Source organism: Nerophis lumbriciformis, linkage group LG10, assembly GCF_033978685.3.
Source record: "Nerophis lumbriciformis linkage group LG10, RoL_Nlum_v2.1, whole genome shotgun sequence".
Lineage (NCBI taxonomy): Eukaryota > Metazoa > Chordata > Actinopteri > Syngnathiformes > Syngnathidae > Nerophis > Nerophis lumbriciformis.
Genome location: NC_084557.2, coordinates 3,251,702 through 3,274,110, shown reverse-complemented (window position 1 = coordinate 3,274,110; position 22,409 = coordinate 3,251,702). Strand labels below are relative to the sequence as shown.

General features: G+C 41.1%; 1 protein-coding gene across 1 annotated transcript in view; it reads right to left on the bottom strand.

The window, feature by feature from the left end:
- Positions 1-4,700: 4,700 nt before the first annotated feature.
- The window catches only part of dnm1l (dynamin 1-like), a 37,359-nt gene continuing 19,650 nt past the window's right edge, over positions 4,701-22,409 (bottom strand). The window contains exons 12-18 of the mRNA XM_061970422.2: positions 15,479-15,568; positions 14,341-14,433; positions 14,211-14,264; positions 13,913-14,074; positions 7,663-7,772; positions 7,371-7,530; positions 4,701-5,369 (exon numbers count right to left, since the gene is read on the bottom strand). Coding sequence (XP_061826406.1) covers positions 5,313-5,369; positions 7,371-7,530; positions 7,663-7,772; positions 13,913-14,074; positions 14,211-14,264; positions 14,341-14,433; positions 15,479-15,568 — 726 coding nt within the window. The 3' untranslated portion in view covers positions 4,701-5,312. The remainder of the gene's footprint in view (positions 5,370-7,370; positions 7,531-7,662; positions 7,773-13,912; positions 14,075-14,210; positions 14,265-14,340; positions 14,434-15,478; positions 15,569-22,409) is intronic.

Below are 22,409 nucleotides of genomic sequence, written 5' to 3'. Positions count from 1 at the left end.
CAATTATTTACTGTTACAAGCGGCCCTCTCATGGCAGCCGTGACCGCGGTGTGGCCCTCAATGAAAACAAGTTGACACCCCTGGTCTTAGTGGGACATGCCAAAGTTAAGTTGGAGAAAATGCAGTCTTTTATGCATTATTTAATGTTTCTCTGCAGCCCGGTAGCAAATGCGTCACGGACCGGTGCTTGGGGACCACTGGTTTCATGGACACAATGAAACACAATTAAGCATATAAAGCATACTTGCCAACCTTGAGACCTCCGATTTCGGGAGGTGGGGGGCGGGGGGCGTGGTCGGGGCGCGGTTAAGAGGGGAGGAGTATATTGACAGCTAGAATTCACCAAGTCAAGTATTTCATACATACATACATACAGGTAAAACCCAGTAAATTAGAATATTTTGAAAAACTTGATTTATTTCAGTAATTGCATTCAAAAGGTGTAACTTGTACATTATATTTATTCATTGCACACAGACTGATGCATTCAAATGTTTATTTCATTTAATTTTGATGATTTGAAGTGGCAACAAATGAAAATCCAAAATTCCATGTGTCACAAAATTAGAATATTACTTAAGGCTAATACAAAAAAGGGATTTTTAGAAATGTTGGCCAACTGAAAAGTATGAAAATGAAAAATATGAGCATGTACAATACTCAATACTTGGTTGGAGCTCCTTTTGCCTCAATTACTGCGTTAATGCGGCGTGGCATGGAGTCGATGAGTTTCTGGCACTGCTCAGGTGTTATGAGAGCCCAGGTTGCTCTGATAGTGGCCTTCAACTCTTCTGCGTTTTTGGGTCTGGCATTCTGCATCTTCCTTTTCACAATACCCCACAGATTTTCTATGGGGCTAAGGTCAGGGGAGTTGGCGGGCCAATTTAGAACAGAAATACCATGGTCCGTAAACCAGGCACGGGTAGATTTTGCGCTGTGTGCAGGCGCCAAGTCCTGTTGGAACTTGAAATCCCCATCTCCATAGAGCAGGTCAGCAGCAGGAAGCATGAAGTGCTCTAAAACTTGCTGGTAGACGGCTGCATTGACCCTGGATCTCAGGAAACAGAGTGGACCGACACCAGCAGATGACATGGCACCCCAAACCATCACCCAACCATGCAAATTTTGCATTTCCTTTGGAAATCGAGGTCCCAGAGTCTGGAGGAAGACAGGAGAGGCACAGGATCCACGTTGCCTGAAGTCTAGTGTAAAGTTTCCACCATCAGAGATGGTTTGGGGTGCCATGTCATCTGCTGGTGTCGGTCCACTCTGTTTCCTGAGATCCAGGGTCAACGCAGCCGTCTACCAGCAAGTTTTAGGGCACTTCATGCTTCCTGCTGCTGACCTGCTCTATGGAGATGGGGATTTCAAGTTCCAACAGGACTTGGCGCCTGCACACAGCGCAAAATCTACCCGTGCCTGGTTTACGGACCATGGTATTTCTGTTCTAAATTGGCCCGCCAACTCCCCTGACCTTAGCCCCATAGAAAATCTGTGGGGTATTGTGAAAAGGAAGATGCAGAATGCCAGACCCAAAAACGCAGAAGAGTTGAAGGCCACTATCAGAGCAACCTGGGCTCTCATAACACCTGAGCAGTGCCAGAAACTCATCGACTCCATGCCACGCCGCATTAACGCAGTAATTGAGGCAAAAGGAGCTCCAACCAAGTATTGAGTATTGTACATGCTCATATTTTTCATTTTCATACTTTTCAGTTGGCCAACATTTCTAAAAATCCCTTTTTTGTATTAGCCTTAAGTAATATTCTAATTTTGTGACACACGGAATTTTGGATTTTCATTTGTTGCCACTTCAAATCATCAAAATTAAATGAAATAAACATTTGAATGCATCAGTCTGTGTGCAATGAATAAATATAATGTACAAGTTACACCTTTTGAATGCAATTACTGAAATAAATCAAGTTTTTCAAAATATTCTAATTTACTGGCTTTTACCTGTATATATATATATATATATATATACACATACATACATACATATATATATATATATATATACATACATACATACCGTATTGTTAATACATTAAAGGTGTTTAATGATAATACAAGTATGTTTAATACATATACCGTATTTTCCGCACCATAAGGCGCCCTGGGTTATAAGCCGCGCCTTCAATGAACGGCATATTTCAAAACTTTGTCCACCTATAAGCCGCTCCGTGTTATAAGCCGCATCTAACTGCGCTAAAGGAATGTCAAAAAAACAGTCAGATAGGTCAGTCAAACTTTAATAATATATTAAAACCAGCGTGATGTGGGCGCGCATGGAGTCGTATATCAACATGGACAGAGCTGCGTGAAAAAAGCCACCCGGCCTCTTCGCGTAAACTTAAACTTACCTTAACCACTCGCTCATCTTTTCTTCATCCATCCCTTCGAGTTAGCTTTTTATGATGACGCCGGCTGGAAAGGTCTCTTTTGGCAAGGTCTTCCTTTTGAATATCACCATGGGTGGAAGTTTCTGGCCATTAGCATGGCAAGCTAGAACCACAGTGAAGGATGACTTCTCATTCCCTGTGGTGCGAATATTCACCGTACGTGCTCCCGTTGTATCCACAGTGCGGTTCACAGGAATATCAGTTGCTGTGAAATAGTAATCCGTGTGCGGATGGATGGAGAGATTGCGTCTTTTCATGAACCGGATCCCTGTCGCTTAGTAGGAGCCATTTTGTGGTCTTTACAGATGTAAACACACAAAGGAAATGAAACGTACGGTAATATCCGCGCGCTTTTTCTGCTTCTACGCGGGCGGGTGGTTGCTTACAGTAGAAGAAGAAGCGCTTCCTGTTCTATGGGGGCGGGTGCTTACCTTGGCGGTTGCTTGCGTAGAAGAAGAAGCGCTTCCTGTTCTACCGGGAAAAAAGATGGCGGCTGTTTGCCGAAGTTGCGAGACCGAAACTTTATGAAAATGAATCTTAATATTAATCCATATATAAAGCGCACCGGGTTATAAGGCGCACTGTCAGCTTTTGAGAAAATTTGTGGTTTTTAGGTGCGCCTTATAGTGCGGAAAATACGGTACATACATACATACATACATCCTGAAAATATGCAAACAAAACTGTGTTTAGATCATTGATACTTCAAACTTGCATAAATAAATATTAAGGAATATAACATAACTTGGCTTCTGAGAGTTTCAAAATGTAATGAATAAAATGCTAAAGTTGTTGATAAACAAGCAATTATATTAATAATTAAATATGGTCATTCTAAATGAATTATTATGATAATTTAAAATCAATTATTTCAAATATGTTTATTTTAATGTATAATTCTATGGCTGGATGTAATAAGGAGTCACGAAAAAATGCAAATAAAAATACAATTAATTTTGATGTTTTGGGCAAAATATAGTAAAAATGTATTTATTATTATTATTATTTTTAATTAATAAATATATTTATTTTTAGGTAAGATAAACATAATAATACAATTTATCTCTAGTCTGGATGATTTAGTTCTCGTCACCCTGTTGTCCTCCCATCATGAAAAAAGGCTGTCCTCACTCAGGTCCGCATGGAGCTGCAGGGGGCGTGGCTTCCAGCTCCGGCTGAAAATCGGGAGATTTTCGGGAGAATATTTGTCCCGGGAGGTTTTCGGGAGAGGCGCTGAATTCCGGGAGTCTCCCGGAAAAATTCGGGAGGGTTGGCAAGTATGATATAAAGTCAACTTGTTTTTCCACTCTACTGCTACTTTAAGGCTTGTGCTAATTTGCATAATGCTGGGGACAATACAGCAAGTGAGTTTGCTAATGATGGCTGGGATTATTAGTTGGTGTCTTTATTTCCGTATTCGTGACCTCCAACCTTTGTGTGTACATTGTGAGGGACTTTGATGTTCTTCACAGTGCTTCACTTTTTCCACAGGAACTTATGTGACAGCCCTTTTCCAAAATGGATTGAATTCATTTTTGTCCTCACAATTGATTAGAAATAATAACAGAGACATACTCAGTGTACCTAGTGGTTAGAGTGTCCGCTCTGAGATGGGTAGGTTGTGAGTTCAAACGCTGGCTGAGTCATACCAAAGACTATAAAAATGCATCAAGGCTTGGAATTGGGGGTTAAATCACCAAAATTGATTCCCGGGCGCGGCACCGCTGCTGCCCACTGCTCCCCTCACCTCCCAGGGGGTGAACAAGGGGATGGGTCAAATGCAGAGGACAAATTTTACCACACCTAATCTGTGTGTGTGTGACAATCATTGGTACTTTAACTTTAATACTGGATAAAAACCAACACTGCAAAGAGGAAGGAGAGAAAGTGCCCAAAGATAGCTTGTGGCATCATATTCAAAAAGACTTGAGGCGAATAATCTCCCTTTTATTTATTAGTATTATTTTATTCTATTTTTTATTTTATTATATATTATTATTATTATTATTATTAATTTTTATTTTATTTTATTATTATTATATATATATATTTTTTTATATATATCTGTCTGTCTCTGGCCTCGTGTGTGTGTGAGAATGTGTCTGTCTTTGTCATCTTACTTGTTACATAATTGTGCCATTTGTCCCTCGTTAGTGGGACCTGAGTGGGGTGGTTTGGGTTTTAAGGGAAAGGGTGTGAATCATTTACTGACTTTAAAATTGTACTGTTTTGACTTGCACTTTTTTCTGTCTATTTGAAAATGCCAATAAAAAAAGTTGGAAAAAAAAAAAAAAAAAAAAGACTTGAGGCTGCCAAAGTTGAAAAAAATAAAAACTTTTCACTTAGTCATTGTTGGCTTTTGTCTGTTGATTTTGGAGAGCAAAAAATAATTGATTTCATTTTGGAATAAGGGTGTAACATAACAAAATGTGGAAAAGGCGCTGTGAATACTTTACGGATGCACTTCCCACTTAGACTAAAATGAGACTTGCAAGGCGTAGTAGGAATGGAACTCTTTTGTAAGCCGAGGACCACGTCGACTCATTTATGCAGTTTTCAAATTCACTTCTGACACATCAAAGCTTCCACTAAGGTTCTATCTTTAATTGGATTCCACACATACGACATTCTTTAGCGAGGCTCCACATAGTGGTGATAGACGATACAATTTATACATCATCCCTATCATATTTGCTGTTTAGTACGTAAGAAAAATAGAATATTCCAGCTTTTTTTGGGGGGCGGGGGGGGAAGGGAGGTGAGTAATGGTGGACTTGATCCTGACTGTACATTCAAAACTATGAGTGATCATACACAAACACTGTTGTACTGTATGGTGAGAAGTGTGTTTGGGTCTCAGGGGGGTCCGTGTGGGCTGGATGAGGAGGAGGAGCCTGCTTCCCTCACTCACCATAAGTGTGTTTCTCTGATCTCTGCTATCACCTGGCTGGCTTTCTGCAGGGCCTGGACACACCAAGCAAAGTGTACATAAGTGAGCTTGTATTTATGCTGCCTGCTATGACCACAAAGAGATGATGGTTTGAACTAGGGGTGTAACGGTACGTGTATTTGTATTGAACCGTTTCGGTACGGAGTAGAGATGCGCGGTTTGCGGGCACAACCGCGGAGTCCGCGGATTATCCGCGGATCGGGCGGATGAAATTAAAAAAAATTAGATTTTATCCGCGGGTCGGGTCGGGCGGTTGAAATAAAACAAAATTAGATTTTAAATAGATTCAGGCGGGTGGCAGTTAAACCAATTGGGAAATATACATACATAGTTAAATGTTGTTACCCACATACGAAAAACGAGCAGGCACCTGCAGCATATGCCACAACAGAAGAAGAAAAAAAAAAGAGAAGGACACTTTTACGGAGCGGAGAAGGGACGCCTCGCCGGGGTCCGGGACCGAGGCCCCTTCCCCCGAGAGGGCCCCACCGGGAGCCGTAGCTGAGGCGATCCGCGAGAAGGGCCCGACGCAAGTCCAGGGTCACCACCGCGCCCACCGCACCGACACCCCGCCGCGGCCGGCGTCACGCGCAGCAGGTAAGCAGCTTACCTGCCCGCCACCCCCGTGGCCGGGGGCTCGTAACAGGGGTCACTCCGCGCGCTCCGCCCGCGCAGCTTACCTGCCCGCCACCCCTGTTGCCGGGGGCGCGTAACAGGGGTCACTCCGCGCGCAGTGCGCTCACGAAAGGGGTGGGGCTCACCCTGGTTGATATAGACAGCAGGACGGTGGCCATGGAAGTCGGAACCCGCTAAGGAGTGTGTAACAACCCACCTGCCGAATCAACTAGCCCTGTCGGACACGACAGAGAAAACAGTTTTCGTCATCATTGTTCAAATATTGTGACGTCTGTCGAGACGCTTATCTCCATTCGGTGCCACACGTCCACACCATCAAAATGCAGAGGCAAAAATTTCCACATCAACACCGTATGAAAAAATTAGTGATTTTTTTAGTTGTGATTTCCTTCTCTGCATGAAAGTTTAAAAGTAGCATATATTAATGCAGTATGAAGAAGAATGTTTTAATGTAGACATGCAAGCCTTGAAAGAACATTTTGAAAATCAAGACTACATTTCCTGCAAATGGGTGCATTTCTACCCTATATTTTAACTTTAGATTTATTCTCATATCAAACTCTTTTGGCTGTCTTTTTGACACTTACATCCGGCGCCCCCCTCCACACCCTGGATTATAAATAATGTAAATAATTCAATGTGATTATCTTGTGTGATGACTGTATTATGATGATAGTATATATCTGAAACATGAATCAATTTAAGTGGACCCCGACTTAAACAAGTTGAAAAACTTATTCGGGTGTTACCATTTAGTGGTCAATTGTACGGAATATGTACTTCACTGTGCAACCTACTAATAAAAGTCTCAATCAATCAATCAAAACACATAGAATCATCATACTGCTGTGATTATATGCATCAAGTGTTCATTCAAGGCTAAGGCAAAATATCAAGATATATATCGTGTATCGCAATATGGTCTTAAAATATCGCAATATTAAAAAAAGGCCATATCGCCCAGCCCTAGTTCAATGATGCCATTTCTGTTTGTCATTTATAATTTTGTCTATTTTGTGTTTATCCTTGAATAAACAGGTCAGTTTCTTGTTACCAACCATTGTGTATTATTCAAACTCACCTAATTCAGCTGGCTAGTTGTTATCAAGAGTACTAAAACCATTTTCAACATGATTCTGACAACTAAGTAGGCTAAATAACTTTAAACTTTAATACATGCTCGGATAGGCCAGTATCGGTATCGGATCGGAAATGCAAAAACAATATTGGTATCGGATCGGAAGTGCAAAAACCTGGATCGGGACATCCCTAATCAACAGTATCATCAACTTTACCATTGCACTCTTTCAAAAATCCTGATATGGTGGCCAAATGTTGACTAATATTAAAAACCCTAAGTTTTCCCCCAGTCTGTTTACCTGGAGCATGCCCGCCGCCTCGTTGCGTCGCTGCGCCATGTCTTCCGACTCTGTCAGCAGGTCGTCCAACAGCCCGGCTTTATACAGCTGGCCCACCAGCTCACTCTGCAGGCAGTCTTTCACGTGGTTGACCAGGAAGTGCATTACGGCCTTGGGCACGCTGAAGAGGAGGAATTAGAGACGAGACAGTGAAGCATGCGGTCGTTTGTGATGTAATGAAATTCTTATGATCAGGAGGCAAACACATGACTGGTACGGATCAGTGGATGATAACAAGGCTGCCTCCAGGTACCTGTCCTGGATGTTCTTCCGTACGATTAGGAAATAGGACTTGATGAGTCTCTCAATGACCTCACAGTCTCGCTGCTCCCGAGCGGACAACTTCCTGGATACTGGAACAGGCTGGATGAAAACACATTTTTAGTTTATTATTTCTTCGGTCAGTGGTCAACAAAATAAACAAACAGTTGTACATTCATAAATTGAAAATGTTGCAGACCGAAAGGGTTTAGGCTGAAGTTGAACACTTATTGCGCCTAACCCTATAAACAATGTCAAATACAAGACGAGCTTCCTAAAAATATGACATTTCCTTTGCACAACATATTATAACTACACCTTGTACACAACATAAATACTGTTCAATTATATACACAGTAAAGACATGTGAAATATCCTTGTACACGTAAACCTTTGTACCAATTATATACTATATACCAGGGGTGCTCATTACGTCGATCGCGAGATACCGGTCGATCTCGGAAGGTGTGTCAGTCGATCACCAGCCAGCCATTAAAAAAATAGTCCTAAAAATGAGCGATCATAAATCTTCACTATGACGTCACTTCCGTCACTTGATTGACATTCACGGCACCCGAGGGTCTTCTGAGATGACGCTGGCTGCTGCCAGCTCATTAAAATTACCGACAGGAAGGCGAGAAACACTTTATTTCAACAGACTCTGGCGCCGTACCTGTCGTCAAAACTCCAAAGACCGACTGCACAGTTGCACAATAAAAGCGCTGCTTCATCCTGCCTGCGCTACCAAAATAAGAGTCTCAGAAAGCTCGCGTGCACAAGCTAGCAAGCTACGGAGTTTGCCGACAATGTATTTCTTGTAAAGTGTATACAAAGGAGTATGGAAGCTGGATAAATAAGATGCCAAAAACCAACCACTTTCACGTGGTATTGGACAGAAAGGAGGACTTTTTTTCTCCTTCATTCGAAAATGCGGACCTTATCAGCACCACTGTCTGATTCCAATCAATGCAAGTCATCAGAATCAGGTAATACACCAACTTATATTCTTGTCTTCATGAAAGAAAGGAATCTATATGTGTTAAACATGCTTGCATTATCTTTAAACACCTTTAACTTATTAACAATATTAACTATATGTGTTAAACATGCTTGTATTATCATTAAACACCTTTAACTTGTTAACAATATTAACTATATGTATTAAACATAGTTGTATTTTCATTAAACACCTTTATCAACAATATTAACTATATGTGTTAAACATGCTTGTATTATCATTAAACACCTTTAACTTGTTAACAATATTAACTATATGTATTAAACATGCTTGTATTATCTCTAAACACTTTTAACTTATTAACAATATTAACTATATGTGTTAAACATGCTTGTATTATCTTTAAACACCTTTAACTTGTTAACAATATTAACTATGTGTTAAACATTCTTGTATTATCATTAAACACCTATAATGTATTAACAATATTAACTATATGTGTTAAACATGCTTGCATTATCACTAAACATCTTTAACTTGTTAACAATAGTAACTATATGTGTTAAACATGTTTGCATTATCTTTAAACACCTTTAACTTATTAACAATATTAACTATATGTGTTAAACATGCTTGTATTATCATTAAACACCTTTAACTTGTTAACAAGATTAACTATATGTATTAAACATACTTGTATTTTCATTAAACACCTTTAATTTATTAACAATATTAACTATATGTGTTAAACATGCTTGTATTATCATTAAACATCTTTAACTTGTTAACAATATTAACTATATGTATTAAACATACTTGTATTATCATTAAACACCTTTAATTTATTAACAATATTAACTATATGTGTTAAACATGCTTGTATTATCATTAAACACCTTTAACTTGTTAACAATATTAACTATATGTATTAAACATAGTTGTATTTTCATTAAACACCTTTAATTTATTAACAATATTAACTATATGTGTTAAACATGCTTGTATTATCATTAAACACCTTTAACTTGTTAACAATATTAACTATATGTATTAAACATACTTGTATTATCATTAAACACCTTTAATTTATTAACAATATTAACTATATGTGTTAAACATGCTTGCATTATCATTAAACACCTTTAACTTGTTAACAAAAACATATGTTTCATAAATAAGTAAATATAAATTATATATATGAATGAGGTAGATCCCCACGACTTCAATTGAAAAGTAGCTCGCCTGCAGAAAAAGTGTGAGCACCCCTGCTATATACAAACAATTATACTTCCATTATTATTTATATCCCACATTTAGTTTGTAATTACCATCGCTCATAGTATTAACTACTGTGTTGATTCAAGAGTGATATATTTTTCTGAGACATTCGTCTTAAAGTGTTTTTTAACCCTTGTGAAATGTTCATATTGTTGTTACTCAGCCAGCGTTTGTGGGTCTGATGGACCCGTTGCATTTTGTGGCTTTTAATGCCTCACAATCAAACACTTTTATGTTAAAATACTGAACAGATGTTTATTGGGATAAGGTAAACATCTGTTCAGTATTTTAACATAAAAGTGTTTGATTGTGAGGCATTAAAAGCCACAAAATGCAACGGGTCCATCAGACCCACAAACGCTGGCTGAGTAACAACAATATGAACGTTGCACGGAAAATTTCTCTGCCAGTTTGTGCATCCCACAGGGATTCTTCTTTTGTGTTTCTGCACCTGCGGTTCCCACACAAGGTTGCAACATTGTTTGTCAACACTGTCTGCTCTCATTTTCTCGCACATTTGACCCACTGATGTTCTACCTACACTCTGTCCTCCTCCTGTCTAGGCCTGGTGTGTGTGTGTGTGTGTGTGTATGTGTGTGTGTGTGTGTGTGTGTGTGTGTGTGTGTGTGTGTGTGTGTGTGTGTGTGTGTGTGTGTGTGTGTGTGTGTGTGTGTGGTACACAGAACATCAATTTCCACACTTCTATTAGCCCCGGGTTCAGTGGACATGGACATCTTATATGTAATATAAATGTGTATGGTGTGTGGTCATGAAATATGTATTCTGATATATGTTCTTCACAGAAAATGAGCCAAAGTCAGTGAGTCTCAATTTGAAAAATTAATTAATTGCATCATTTTTCTTTTCATAAAAAATGAAAACGGGTCCCACAGACCCGAACACCACACAAGGGTGTGTGAATGGAACTGGAACATTCGAAGGAATCATCCAAGCTGTTCCACAGATGAACCCCCCTGACAGAAACACATCTACTTTTTAAGCTCCTTCTTATGTTTGCTTTCTGAATGACAGCTGAACATCTGAGGTCATAGGGACTGTCCCTAGGTTTGAACCTCTCCTGTAGACACCCAGGCAGCATGTAGGTTATGAGCTTTATACGTCACAATAGCAGTGCTGAGGTCAACAAGATCGTGCAGTTTTAATGTTTTTAATTTAATAACGAAAAACATGCCTGAATGGCTTTTACATTATTCCATACCTGCCAACTTTTGAAATCAGAAAAACCTAGTAGCCAGGGTCAAGGGGCCGCAGGCCCCGGTAGGTCCAGGACAAAGTCCTGGTGGGGGGTTCAGGCTTCGCCCCCCGACGCAAAATGATTATTAGCATTCAGACAGGTTAAAATGTTGCTAAAACCATCACTTTTCTATCAGTCACAGTGACTTTTCAAAACAAAAATATTACAGCAAAAATCATATGGGTTGATTGACATGTTTATTCTGTAAGCTAACTTCAATAGTTTGAAATTATTTTGACAGTTAATGCCAGTTATCCTGTCAACCTTTCACAAGACTTCAATTTGTTAATTGAAAGTATAAACAGTATAAACAGTTTTTACAGTAAACAAATGGTAAAACAGTACTAAACAATTCCATTTAAAAAAAAATTGGTGTCATTATTAACTTTCTGTCCAAGCTTGTATAATCTACTGCCTTGTTCAATTGTAAAAAATATTCTGTGCCTAAAATTCACATTTCTATCACAATTATCATACTGTAAACATGGTAAGCTAACTTCATTAAAATGAATAGTCCTGTCAATAGCATGGAATTACAATTCAAATGTAGTTTTTTTGTAAGCCTTTCAAAAGAATTCAAAATATGAAAAATTAATGAAAATTAATTTAAGCCATCAGACACTTGAAAAGTGGCACATCACATCTCTAATGTAATCATTTGAACTTTTCAACAGAAATAGCACTGCAAAAATATTAAGGACATACCGTATTTTCCGCACTATAAGGCGCACCTAAAAACCACAATTTTTCTCAAAAGCTGACAGTGCGCCTAATAACCCGGTGCGCTTTATTACGATTCATTTTCATAAAGTTTCGGTCTCGCAACTTCGGTAAACAGCCGCCATCTTTTTTCCCGGTAGAACAGGAAGCGCTTCTTCTTCTACGCAAGCAACCGCCAAGGAAAGCACCCGCCCCCATAGAACAGGAAGCGCTTCACCCGCCCCCATAGAAAAGGAAGCGCTTCACCCGCCCCCGGAAGAAGAAGAAAAAACGCGCGGATATCACCGTACGTTTCATTTCCTGTTTACATCTGTAAAGACCACAAAATGGCTCCTAATAAGCGATCCGGTTCATAAAAAGACGCAATCTCTCCATCCGCACACGGATTACTACCGTATTTCACAGCAACTGATATTCCTGTGAACCGCACTGTGGAACGGGAGCACGTACGGTGAATATTCGCACCACAGGGAATGAAGTCATCCTTCACTGTGGTTCTAGCTTGCCATGCTAACTTCCACCCATGGTGATATTCAAAAGGAAGACCTTGCCAAAAGAGACCTTTCCAGCCGGCGTCATCATAAAAGCTAACTCGAAGGGATGGATGGATGAAGAAAAGATGAGCGAGTGGTTAAGGGAAGTTTACGCGAAGAGGCCGGGTGGCTTTTTTCACACAGCTCCGAAGGCGAACACACCTTCACTAAGACGGGCAGACAGCCTCGGACGACATACGCCAACATTTGCCAGTGGATCGTAAATGCCTGGGCAGATATTTCGGTCACAACTGTGGTCCGAGCTTTCCGGAAGGCAGGATTCACAGAACAACAGCGACACTGACTCCCGATGACTTCTACGAGACGGAACCGGCCATTTTGGATCCCGTATTCGCCCAACTTTTCAATTCGGACACCGAAGACGAAGAATTCGAAGGATTTACGAATGAAGAATAACTTCAGAAGGTGAGCGCTATGTTTATTTTGTGTGTTGTGACATTAACGTTAAAGCAACATTATGTTGCTATTGTTCTACACCATTTTGAATTTTACTATGTTTGTGATTGCACATTTGCGTACATTTTGGGACAGAGTTGTTAGAACGCTGGTTTTCAATATATTATTAAAGTTTGACTGAACTATCTGACTGTTTTTTTGACATTCACTTTAGCGCAGCGTTTTTTTGACATTCACTTTAGCGCAGCGTAGGCGCGGCTTTTAGTCCGGGGCGGCTTATTGGTGGACAAAATTATGAAATATGTAATTCATAGAAGGTGCGGCTAATAATCCGGTGCGCCTTATAGTGCGGAAAATACGGTACTTCTGTATTTTGGTAGTTATGCTGTCAACATTTAACAAGATTTCTTCAACTTGGACTTGAAAGCATAAATAGTATAAACACTTTTAACAGTATAACAGTACTAAACAATTCCAATAGATAACATTGGTGTCATTACCTTTTTGTGGCTAAAATCCGAAAAACGTTGAAAGTTTTCCACTTGTATCGTTAGCAACGGCATTAGACTTGTGTTTTTTTGTCCCAACGTGGTCTTTTACATCGCTAATTCCTCCGTGTCCGATCGAAAAATCTTGTCTGCACAAGGTGCAATTCGCGTAGTTTTCACCCTTTTTGGAACGGATAATTATTCCCGGATAGGCTTTTGAATATTCTTTACGGAATGACTGCAGTTTTCTTTTCGGTTTAAGACTCGTTTGCGATGTTTCTCCGGCTGATTCCATGATCGTTCGCTCGTTTGGAAACAATGGCAACAGGTGCCTCGTGCTTGGCAGCGGTGCTATAAATAGCCTTGCGCATTTTAAAAAAATATTTTTTTTAATTAATGAAAAACCGTATTTTTTAATCACTGCAACCGTAACCCGGAATAGGTTGATGAAAACCGTACTAATTACGGGAAAACCGGAGTAGTTGGCAGGTATGTTATTCTCCCCATCAATGCGTCCTTTGTTCTTTCCTCTATCTTCTCTTTAGTAATAACAGGATGTGATAACAACAACACAAATACAAGTCAGTCCTTACCACATCTAGCAAATTAACAGCATAGCCCTTTTGTGCGCTGCTCGGTAGGGGGTTCTGGGGGACCATACCGTCCTCTCCCTTTTTCAGCATTCCCCTCCAGTTCCCTGTCCCGCCATCGATCTGCTCGTTGGAAGAGGTGCCCTGAGCACCACCTGCTGCTGCCTGAAGGTCAGATGTTAGCTCCGTAAGAGAGAAACATATATAAAAGAGCTTTCTAATATATTGACACAGCTCTTGTATTTGTTCTTATTAGACTTGTCTAATAAAGTGTCCAGGAAGTACATATGATTCCTTGTACCTTGTCTCGGGGGACAGCAGAAGGCAGGTCCCTTATTCTGTTGCGTCTTTGCTCCTGTGGTAACACACAAACACCATTTTAGATTTCTGTTCAATGCCATTAACTTATCTCATTAGTGCGAGACTGGTACCTCTATATTATGGTTCATCAGGCCGCAGGCATCAGCAAAGTCTGGGTGTTTGGTGTTGATGTACGCCAGCTCGATAGCAACCAGGTTGTGCACCTTATTAGGAAAAAATACTAACTTAGCCCTCAATAAATGACCACAAAGTTCAAGTACCGTATTTTCCGCACTATTAGCCGCACCTAAAAACCACAAATTTACTCAAAAGCTGACAGTGCGGCTTTTAACCCGGTGCGCTTTATATATGGATTAATATTACGATTCATTTTCATAAAGTTTCGATCTCGCAACTTCGGTAAACAGCCGCCATTTTCCCGGTAGAACAGGAAGCGCTTCTTCTTCTACGCAAGCAACCGCCAAGGTAAGCACCCGCCCCCATAGAACAGGAAGCGCTTCTTCTTCTACTGTAAGCAACCACCCGCCCGCGTAGAAGAAGAAAAAGCGCGCGGATATACCGTACGTTTCATTTCCTTTGTGTGTTTACATCTGTAAAGACCACAAAATGGCTCCTACTAAGCGTCAGGGATCCGGTTCATGAAAAGACGCAATCTCTCCATCCGCACACGGATTACTATTTCACAGCAACTGATATTCCTGTGAACCGCACTGTGGATACAACGGGAGCACGTACGGTGAATATTCGCACCACAGGGAATGAGAAGTCATCCTTCACTGTGGTTCTAGCTTGCCATGCTAATGGCCAGAAACTTCCACCCATGGTGATATTCAAAAGGAAGACCTTGCCAAAAGAGACCTTTCCAGCCGGCGTCATCATAAAAGCTAACTCGAAGGGATGGATGAAGAAAAGATGAGCGAGTGGTTAAGGTAAGTTTAAGTTTACGCGAAGAGGCCGGGTGGCTTTTTTCACGCAGCTCTGTCCATGTTGATATACGTATGTTTGTGATTGCACATTTGCGTACATTTTGGGAGTGAACAGAGTTGTTAGAACGCTGGTTTTTAATATATTATTAAAGTTTGACTGACCTATCTGACTGTTTTTTTGACATTCCTTTAGCGCAGTTAGATGCGGCTTACAACACCGGGCGGCTTATAGGTGGACAAAGTTTTGAAATATGCCGTTCATTGAAGGCGCGGCTTATAACCCAGGGCGCCTTATGGTGCGGAAAATACGGTATACAAGTACCATTTCATTGGTGACTGGCAGTCTCTTCCTCAACAGGGAGGTGACCACTTCGACAATGGCATCATGGAGCTTTGGAAATCTCAGTAGCTCCTGCAAAAAAACCAAAAACATTTTGTTCACAACATTGTGTTTGCCAATGCAGAAACATTTTTAAAAACATCAGAAGGCCTTTGTCGATCTAATGCACGTACTAATGGCATTTTGTTCTACGGACCCAGGATGGAGCTTGAAAGAACTTCACTTCCTTAATCAAGATCTTGACTCTAGCTCAGGGGTGCTCATTACGTGGATGGCGAGCTAGCGGTGGATGGTGGAGGGTGTGTCAGTCCATCACCAGCCAGGCATTACAAAAATAGAGCTAAAAATGATGGATCATCAATCTTCACCAAGACGTGACTTTGGTCACTTGATTGACATTCACGCCACCCGAGGGTCCTGTGAGATGACGCTGGCTGGTGAAATTACCAACAGGAAGGCCAGAAACACTTTTTATTTCAACAGACACTCGCGCCGTACCTGCCGTCAAAACTCTAAGGACTGACTGCACAGTTCCTGTCTTCGCAATAAAAGCGCCGCTTCATCCTGCCTGCGCTAACAAAATAAGAGTCTCAGAAAGTTAGCAAGCTACGGAGTTTGCCGCCAATGTAGTTCTTGTAAAGTGTATAAAAAGGAGTATGGAAGCTGGACAAACAAAAAGCAAGCATTTTCATGTGGTATTGGACAGAAAGGAGGACTTGTTTCTCTCCTCCATTTGAAAACGTGGATGTTATCATCACTACTGTCTGATTCCAATCAATGCAAGTCATCACAATCAGGTAATACACCAACGTATATTCTTGTCTTCGTGAAAGAAAGGAATGTGTTAAACATGCTTGTATTATCATTAAACACTACGGGTGAAACGATACGTGTATTTGTATTGAACCGTTTCGGTACGAGGGTTCCGGTTCGGTTCGGAGGTGTACCACACGGACATATTAAGTAGCGTAACGCACGTTGTGTAAACAATGCACACCGAGGCACAACACACGGCATGCTTTTTTGATTGATTGATTAAAACTTTTATTAGTAGATTGCACAGTTCAGTACATACCGGTATTCCGTACAATTGACCACTTAATGCCTCAAATGTCTGGCATTTTGAGTTAGGGTTGCGTGTATTTTCAATGTACGTTCAGGGTTAAGAAGGGGTTAAAACAAAACAAATTGTGCACACAGCAGCATTGGTGAGGGAGGGGCAGAGACAGAGAGAGAGCGAGAGTTATGATAAACGCGCATGCGTCGCCAGGCTCTGCTTTTTATCCATAGATTTATCACATTAAATTTTTTATTATCTATAGTCAAAAGTGTTCCCCGGAGGCCATTTGCGGCCCACAGCTAATGTTTTAAAGGCCCACGGCACATTCTAAAAATACTATTAAAATAAACAAAAACATAACAAAAGTGAAATAAAAAAGCTTAAAGGTTAAATGTAATTTAGAAAAAGTTGCAATGTTGACTAATAAAACAAAGCTGTTTTATTTTCTTTCAAACTGTCATTGCTCAAAACATAATTATGAATCAAAATCAATGTTATTATGAATTATTGACCTATCCAAGGTTCCCATTACTTCACATCAAATATTCCACTAAGAAAAATATTTTTGGTGGAAGAGTTTGCAAATTTGGTAAATAAATAACCCAAAAATGTATATATTGTTGTTTTCTTATTGTACCGAAAATGAACCGAACCGAACTGTGACCTCTAAACCGAGGTACGTACCGAACCAAAATTTTTGTGTACCGTTACACCCCTACTACTGTCTGATTCCAATGAATCCAAGTCATCACAATCAGGTAATATACCAACTTATATTCTTGTCTTCTTGAATGAAAGGAATGTGTTAAACATGCTTGTATTATCATTAAACACTACGGGTGAAACGATACGTGTATTTGTATTGAACCGTTTCGGTACGAGGGTTCCGGTTCGGTTCGGAGGTGTACCACACGGACATATTAAGTAGCGTACCGCACGTTGTGTAAACAATGCACACCGAGGCACAACACACGGCATGCTTTTTTGATTGATTGATTAAAACTTTTATTAGTAGATTGCACAGTTCAGTACATATTCCGTACAATTGACCACTTAATGCCTCAAATGTCTGGCATTTTGAGTTAGGGTTGCGTGTATTTTCAATGTACGTTCAGGGTTAAGAAGGGGTTAAAAACAAAACAAATTGTGCGCACGCAGCAGCATTGGTGAGGGAGGGGCAGAGACAGAGAGAGAGAGAGAGAGAGTTATGATAAACGCGCATGCGTCGCCAGGCTCTGCTTTTTATCCATAGATCTATCACATTTAATTTTTTATTATCTATAGCAGGGGTGTCAAAAAAGTGCCCCGGAGGCCATTTGCGGCCCACGCACGGCACATTCTAAAAATACTATTAAAATAAACAAAAACATAACAAAAGTGAAATAAAAAAGCTTAAAGGTCAAATGTAATTTAGAAAAAGTTGCAATGTTGACTAATAAAACAAAGCTGTTTTTTCTTTCTTTCAAACTGTCATTGCTCAAAACAAATGTAGGAGCCTAAATGCTGTTTAAGTTAATTTACATTTTTATGGAAGGTGCTTTATGTTTATTCAGCCAAAATGGGACTATTTACTTTATTTGCATAATACGAAAATGTATATATTTGCATGCTTAGAATAATGATAAGGTACACTTTATTTGTAATTATTACATTTGTCTAAATTTGATGACGTAACTGTTTGATTGCATATATGGCGGAAGGATCTGTGTGGTTGGTTGGTTTTTGGACATAGTGCATTATGGGTAATGGCAGTCAGGTGCGGGGAATTGAGCCACACAGTTTTTTGACCTCACTCTTACTTTTTCTTAGTCTTGCTTTTTGTAACACCTACTGTAACAAACTCTTTTTATTTTGCCAATCATTTGTTCCCACATCGTTATTGTTTTACGTTTTTGAATTATTAAGTAAACAATACAAAACAAAGAGGAGCGTCTGGAGTTTGTTTGTTGTTGCCGCAGCAAGCGGAGCAGGAGAAAGTAGAGGAGCGTCAAGCTAAAGGCTTAATTAGGAATCTACACATAATATTGAATCAAAATCAATGTTATTATGAATTATTGACCTATCCAAGGTTCCCATTACTTCACATCAAATATTCCACTAAGAAAAATATTTTTGGTGGAAGATTTTGCAAATTTGGTAAATAAATAACCCAAAAATGTATATTTTGTTGTTTTCTTACTGTACCGAAAATGAACCGAACCGTGTCCTCTAAACCGAGGTACGTACCGAACCAACATTTTTGTGTACCGTTACACTCCTACTACTGTCTGATTCCAATGAATCCAAGTCATCACAATCAGGTAATATACCAACTTATATTCTTGTCTTCTTGAATGAAAGGAATGTGTTAAACATGCTTGTATTATCATTAAACACCTTTAACCTCTTAACATAAACCTCTCTTTCATAAATAAATCACAATAAATGATATATATATGAGTGAGGTAGATCCCCTCCACTTGGTCCATTGAAAAGTAGCTGGTCTTAGGGATGTCCCGATCCGATATTTGGATCGGATCGGCTGCCGATATTTGCCAAAAATTGCGTATCGGCAAGGCATGGGAAAATGCCGATCCAGATCCAGTTTAAAAAAAGACTCCGGTCCGTGTTTTCCAACGCACCGATTTAAATAATACATTCCACTTTTCTGCTGCTCCGTAATTTCCGTTCCGCATTTTCCAGCACACCTTCAACACATCAACAGGTCTGTGGATTCTCACGCAGTTGCTTTTAGCTGCTGGCATTACACGACAGGCTCTTCTCACTCTTTCCTGTGTCTCCCTCTCACAGACAGCAAGCGCACCTTCTTACACACGTCACATACTGTCACGTCATACGTCACATACTGTCACGTCATACGTCACATACGTATACGTCCTCCCCGAGCAGAGAGGTAGCAGCATGGCTAACGTTAGCTGTGATGCCAGCGCAGCCGTGTGACCAACGCTCCCTCTAAGGTGCTCGCCTGTGCAATTGCGCACTGTTTAAGCGTCCTCTGCGCATAGCAAATCTATGCCACGCACAAAATCAGATAAAAAAATAAGCGCATAACAATTTTCGACACACAAACACGACAGAGAAAGCCGTTTTCGTCATCATTGTTCAAATATTGTAACGTCTGTCGAGACGCTTATCTCCATTCGGTGCCACACGCCCACACCATCAAAATGCAGAGGCAAAAGTTTCCACATCAACACCGTATGAAAAAATTAGTGATTTTTTTAGTTGTGATTTCCTTCTCTGCATGAAAGTTTAAAAGTAGCATATATTAATGCAGTATGAAGAAGATTGTTTTAATGTAGACATGCAAGCCTTGAAAGAAAATTTTGAAAATCAAGACTACATTTCCTGCAAATGGGTGCATTTCTACCCTATATTTTAACTTTAGATTTATTCTTATATCAAACTCTTTTGGCTGTCTTTTTGACACTTACATCCGGCGCCCCCCTCCACACCCTGGATTATAAATAATGTAAATAATTCAATGTGATTATCTTGTGTGATGACTGTATTATGATGATAGTATATATCTGATAGTATATATCTGTATCATGAATCAATTTAAGTGGACCCCGACTTAAACAAGTTGAAAAACTTATTCGGGTGTTACCATTTAGTGGTCAATTGTACGGTTGTATTGTACCATATGTCCCGGCAAGAAATCTGCGTTCAAAGAACTCCGGCTTATTAGTGATTCCCAGAGCCCAAAAAAAGTCTGCGGGCTGTAGAGCGTTTTCTATTCGGGCTCCAGCACTATGGAATGCCCTCCCGGTAACAGTTAGAGATGCTACCTCAGTAGAAACATTTAAGTCCCATCTCAAAACTCATTTGTATACTCTAGCCTTTGAATAGCCCGCCTTTTTTGGACCAGTTGATCTGCCGTTTCTTTTCTTTTCTCCTCTGCTCCCCCCTATCCCTTGTGGAAGGGGAGACACACAGATCCGGTGGCTGTCCGGGGTCGGGACCCGGGGTGGACCGCTCGCCTGTATATCGGTTGGGAACATCTCTGCGCTGCTGACCCGTCTCCGCTCGGGATGGTTTCCTGCTGACCCCACTGTGGACTGGACTCTTACTGTTATGCTGGATCCACTATGGACTGGACTCCCACAATATTATGTTAGACCCACTCGACATCCATTGCATTCGGTCTCCCTAGAGGGGGGGGGGTTACCCACATATGCGGTCCTCTCCAAGGTTTCTCATAGTCATTCACATCGACGTCCCACTGGGGTGAGTTTTTCCTTGCCCTTATGTGGGCTATACCGAGGATGTCGTTGTGGCTTGTGCAGCCCTTTGAGACACTTGTGATTTAGGGCTATATAAATAAACATTGATTGATTGATTGATTGAATATGTACTTCACTGTGCAACCTACTAATAAAAGTCTCAATCAATCAATCAAAACACATAGAATCATCATACTGCTGTGATTATATGCATCAAGTGTTCATTCAAGGCTAAGGCAAAATATCGAGATATATATCGTGTATCGCAATATGGCCTTAAAATATCGCAATATTAAAAAAAGGCCATATCGCCCAGCCCTAGTTTCAATGATGCCATTTCTGTTTGTCGTGTATAATTTTGTCTATTTTGTGTTTATCCTTGAATAAACAGGTCAGTTTCTTGTTACCAAACATTGTGTATTATTCAAACTCCCCTAATTCAGCTGGCTAGTTGTTATCAAGAGTACTAAAACCCTTTTCAACATGATTCTGACAACTAAGTAGGCTATCCATCCATCCATCCATCTTCTTCCGCTTATCCGAGGTCGGGTCGCGGGGGCAGCAGCTTAAGCAGGGAAGCCCAGACTTCCCTCTCCCCAGCCACTTCGTCCAGCTCCTCCCGGGGGATCCCGAGGCGTTCCCAGGCCAGCCGGGAGAGATAGTCTTCCCAGCGTGTCCTGGGTCTTCCCCGTGGCCTCCTACCGGTCGGACGTGCCCGAAACACCTTCCTAGGGAGGCGTTCGGGTGGCATCCTGACCAGATGCCCGAACCACCTCATCTGGCTCCTCTCCATGTGGAGGAGCAGCGGCTTTACTTTGAGCTCCCCCCGAATGACAGAGCTTCTCACCCTATCTCTAAGGGAGAGCCCCGCCACTCGGCGGAGGAAACTCATTTCGGCCGCTTGTACCCGTGATCTTGTCCTTTCGGTCATGACCCAAAGCTCATGACCATAGGTGAGGATGGGAACGTAGATCGACCGGTAAATCGAGAGCTTTGCCCAGCTCCTTCTTCACCACAACGGATCGATACAGCGTCCGCATTACTGAAGACGCCGCACCGATCCGCCTGTCGATCTCACGATCCACTCTTCCCCCACTCGTGAACAAGACTCCGAGGTACTTCAACTCCTCCACTTGGGGCAAGATCTCCTCCCCAACCCGGAGATGGCACTCCACCCTTTTCCGGGAGAGAACCATGGACTTGGACTTGGAGGTGCTGATTCCCATCCCAGTCGCTTCACACTCGGCTGCGAACCGATCCAGTGAGAGCTGAAGATCTTGGCCGGAGGAAGCCATCAGGACCACATCATCTGCAAATAGCAGTGACCTAATCCTGCAGCCACCAAACCAGATCCCCTCAACGCCCTGACTGCGCCTAGAAATTCTGTCCATAAAAGTTATGAACAGAATGGGTGACAAAGGGCAGCCTTGGCGGAGTCCAACCCTCACTGGAAACGTGTCCGACTTACTGCCGGCAATGCGGACCAAGCTCTGACACTGATCATACAGGGAGCGAACTGCCACAATAAGACAGTCCGTTACCCCATACTCTCTGAGCACTCCCAACAGGACTTCCCGGGGTACACGGTCGAATGCCTTCTCCAAGTCCACAAAGCACATGTAGACTG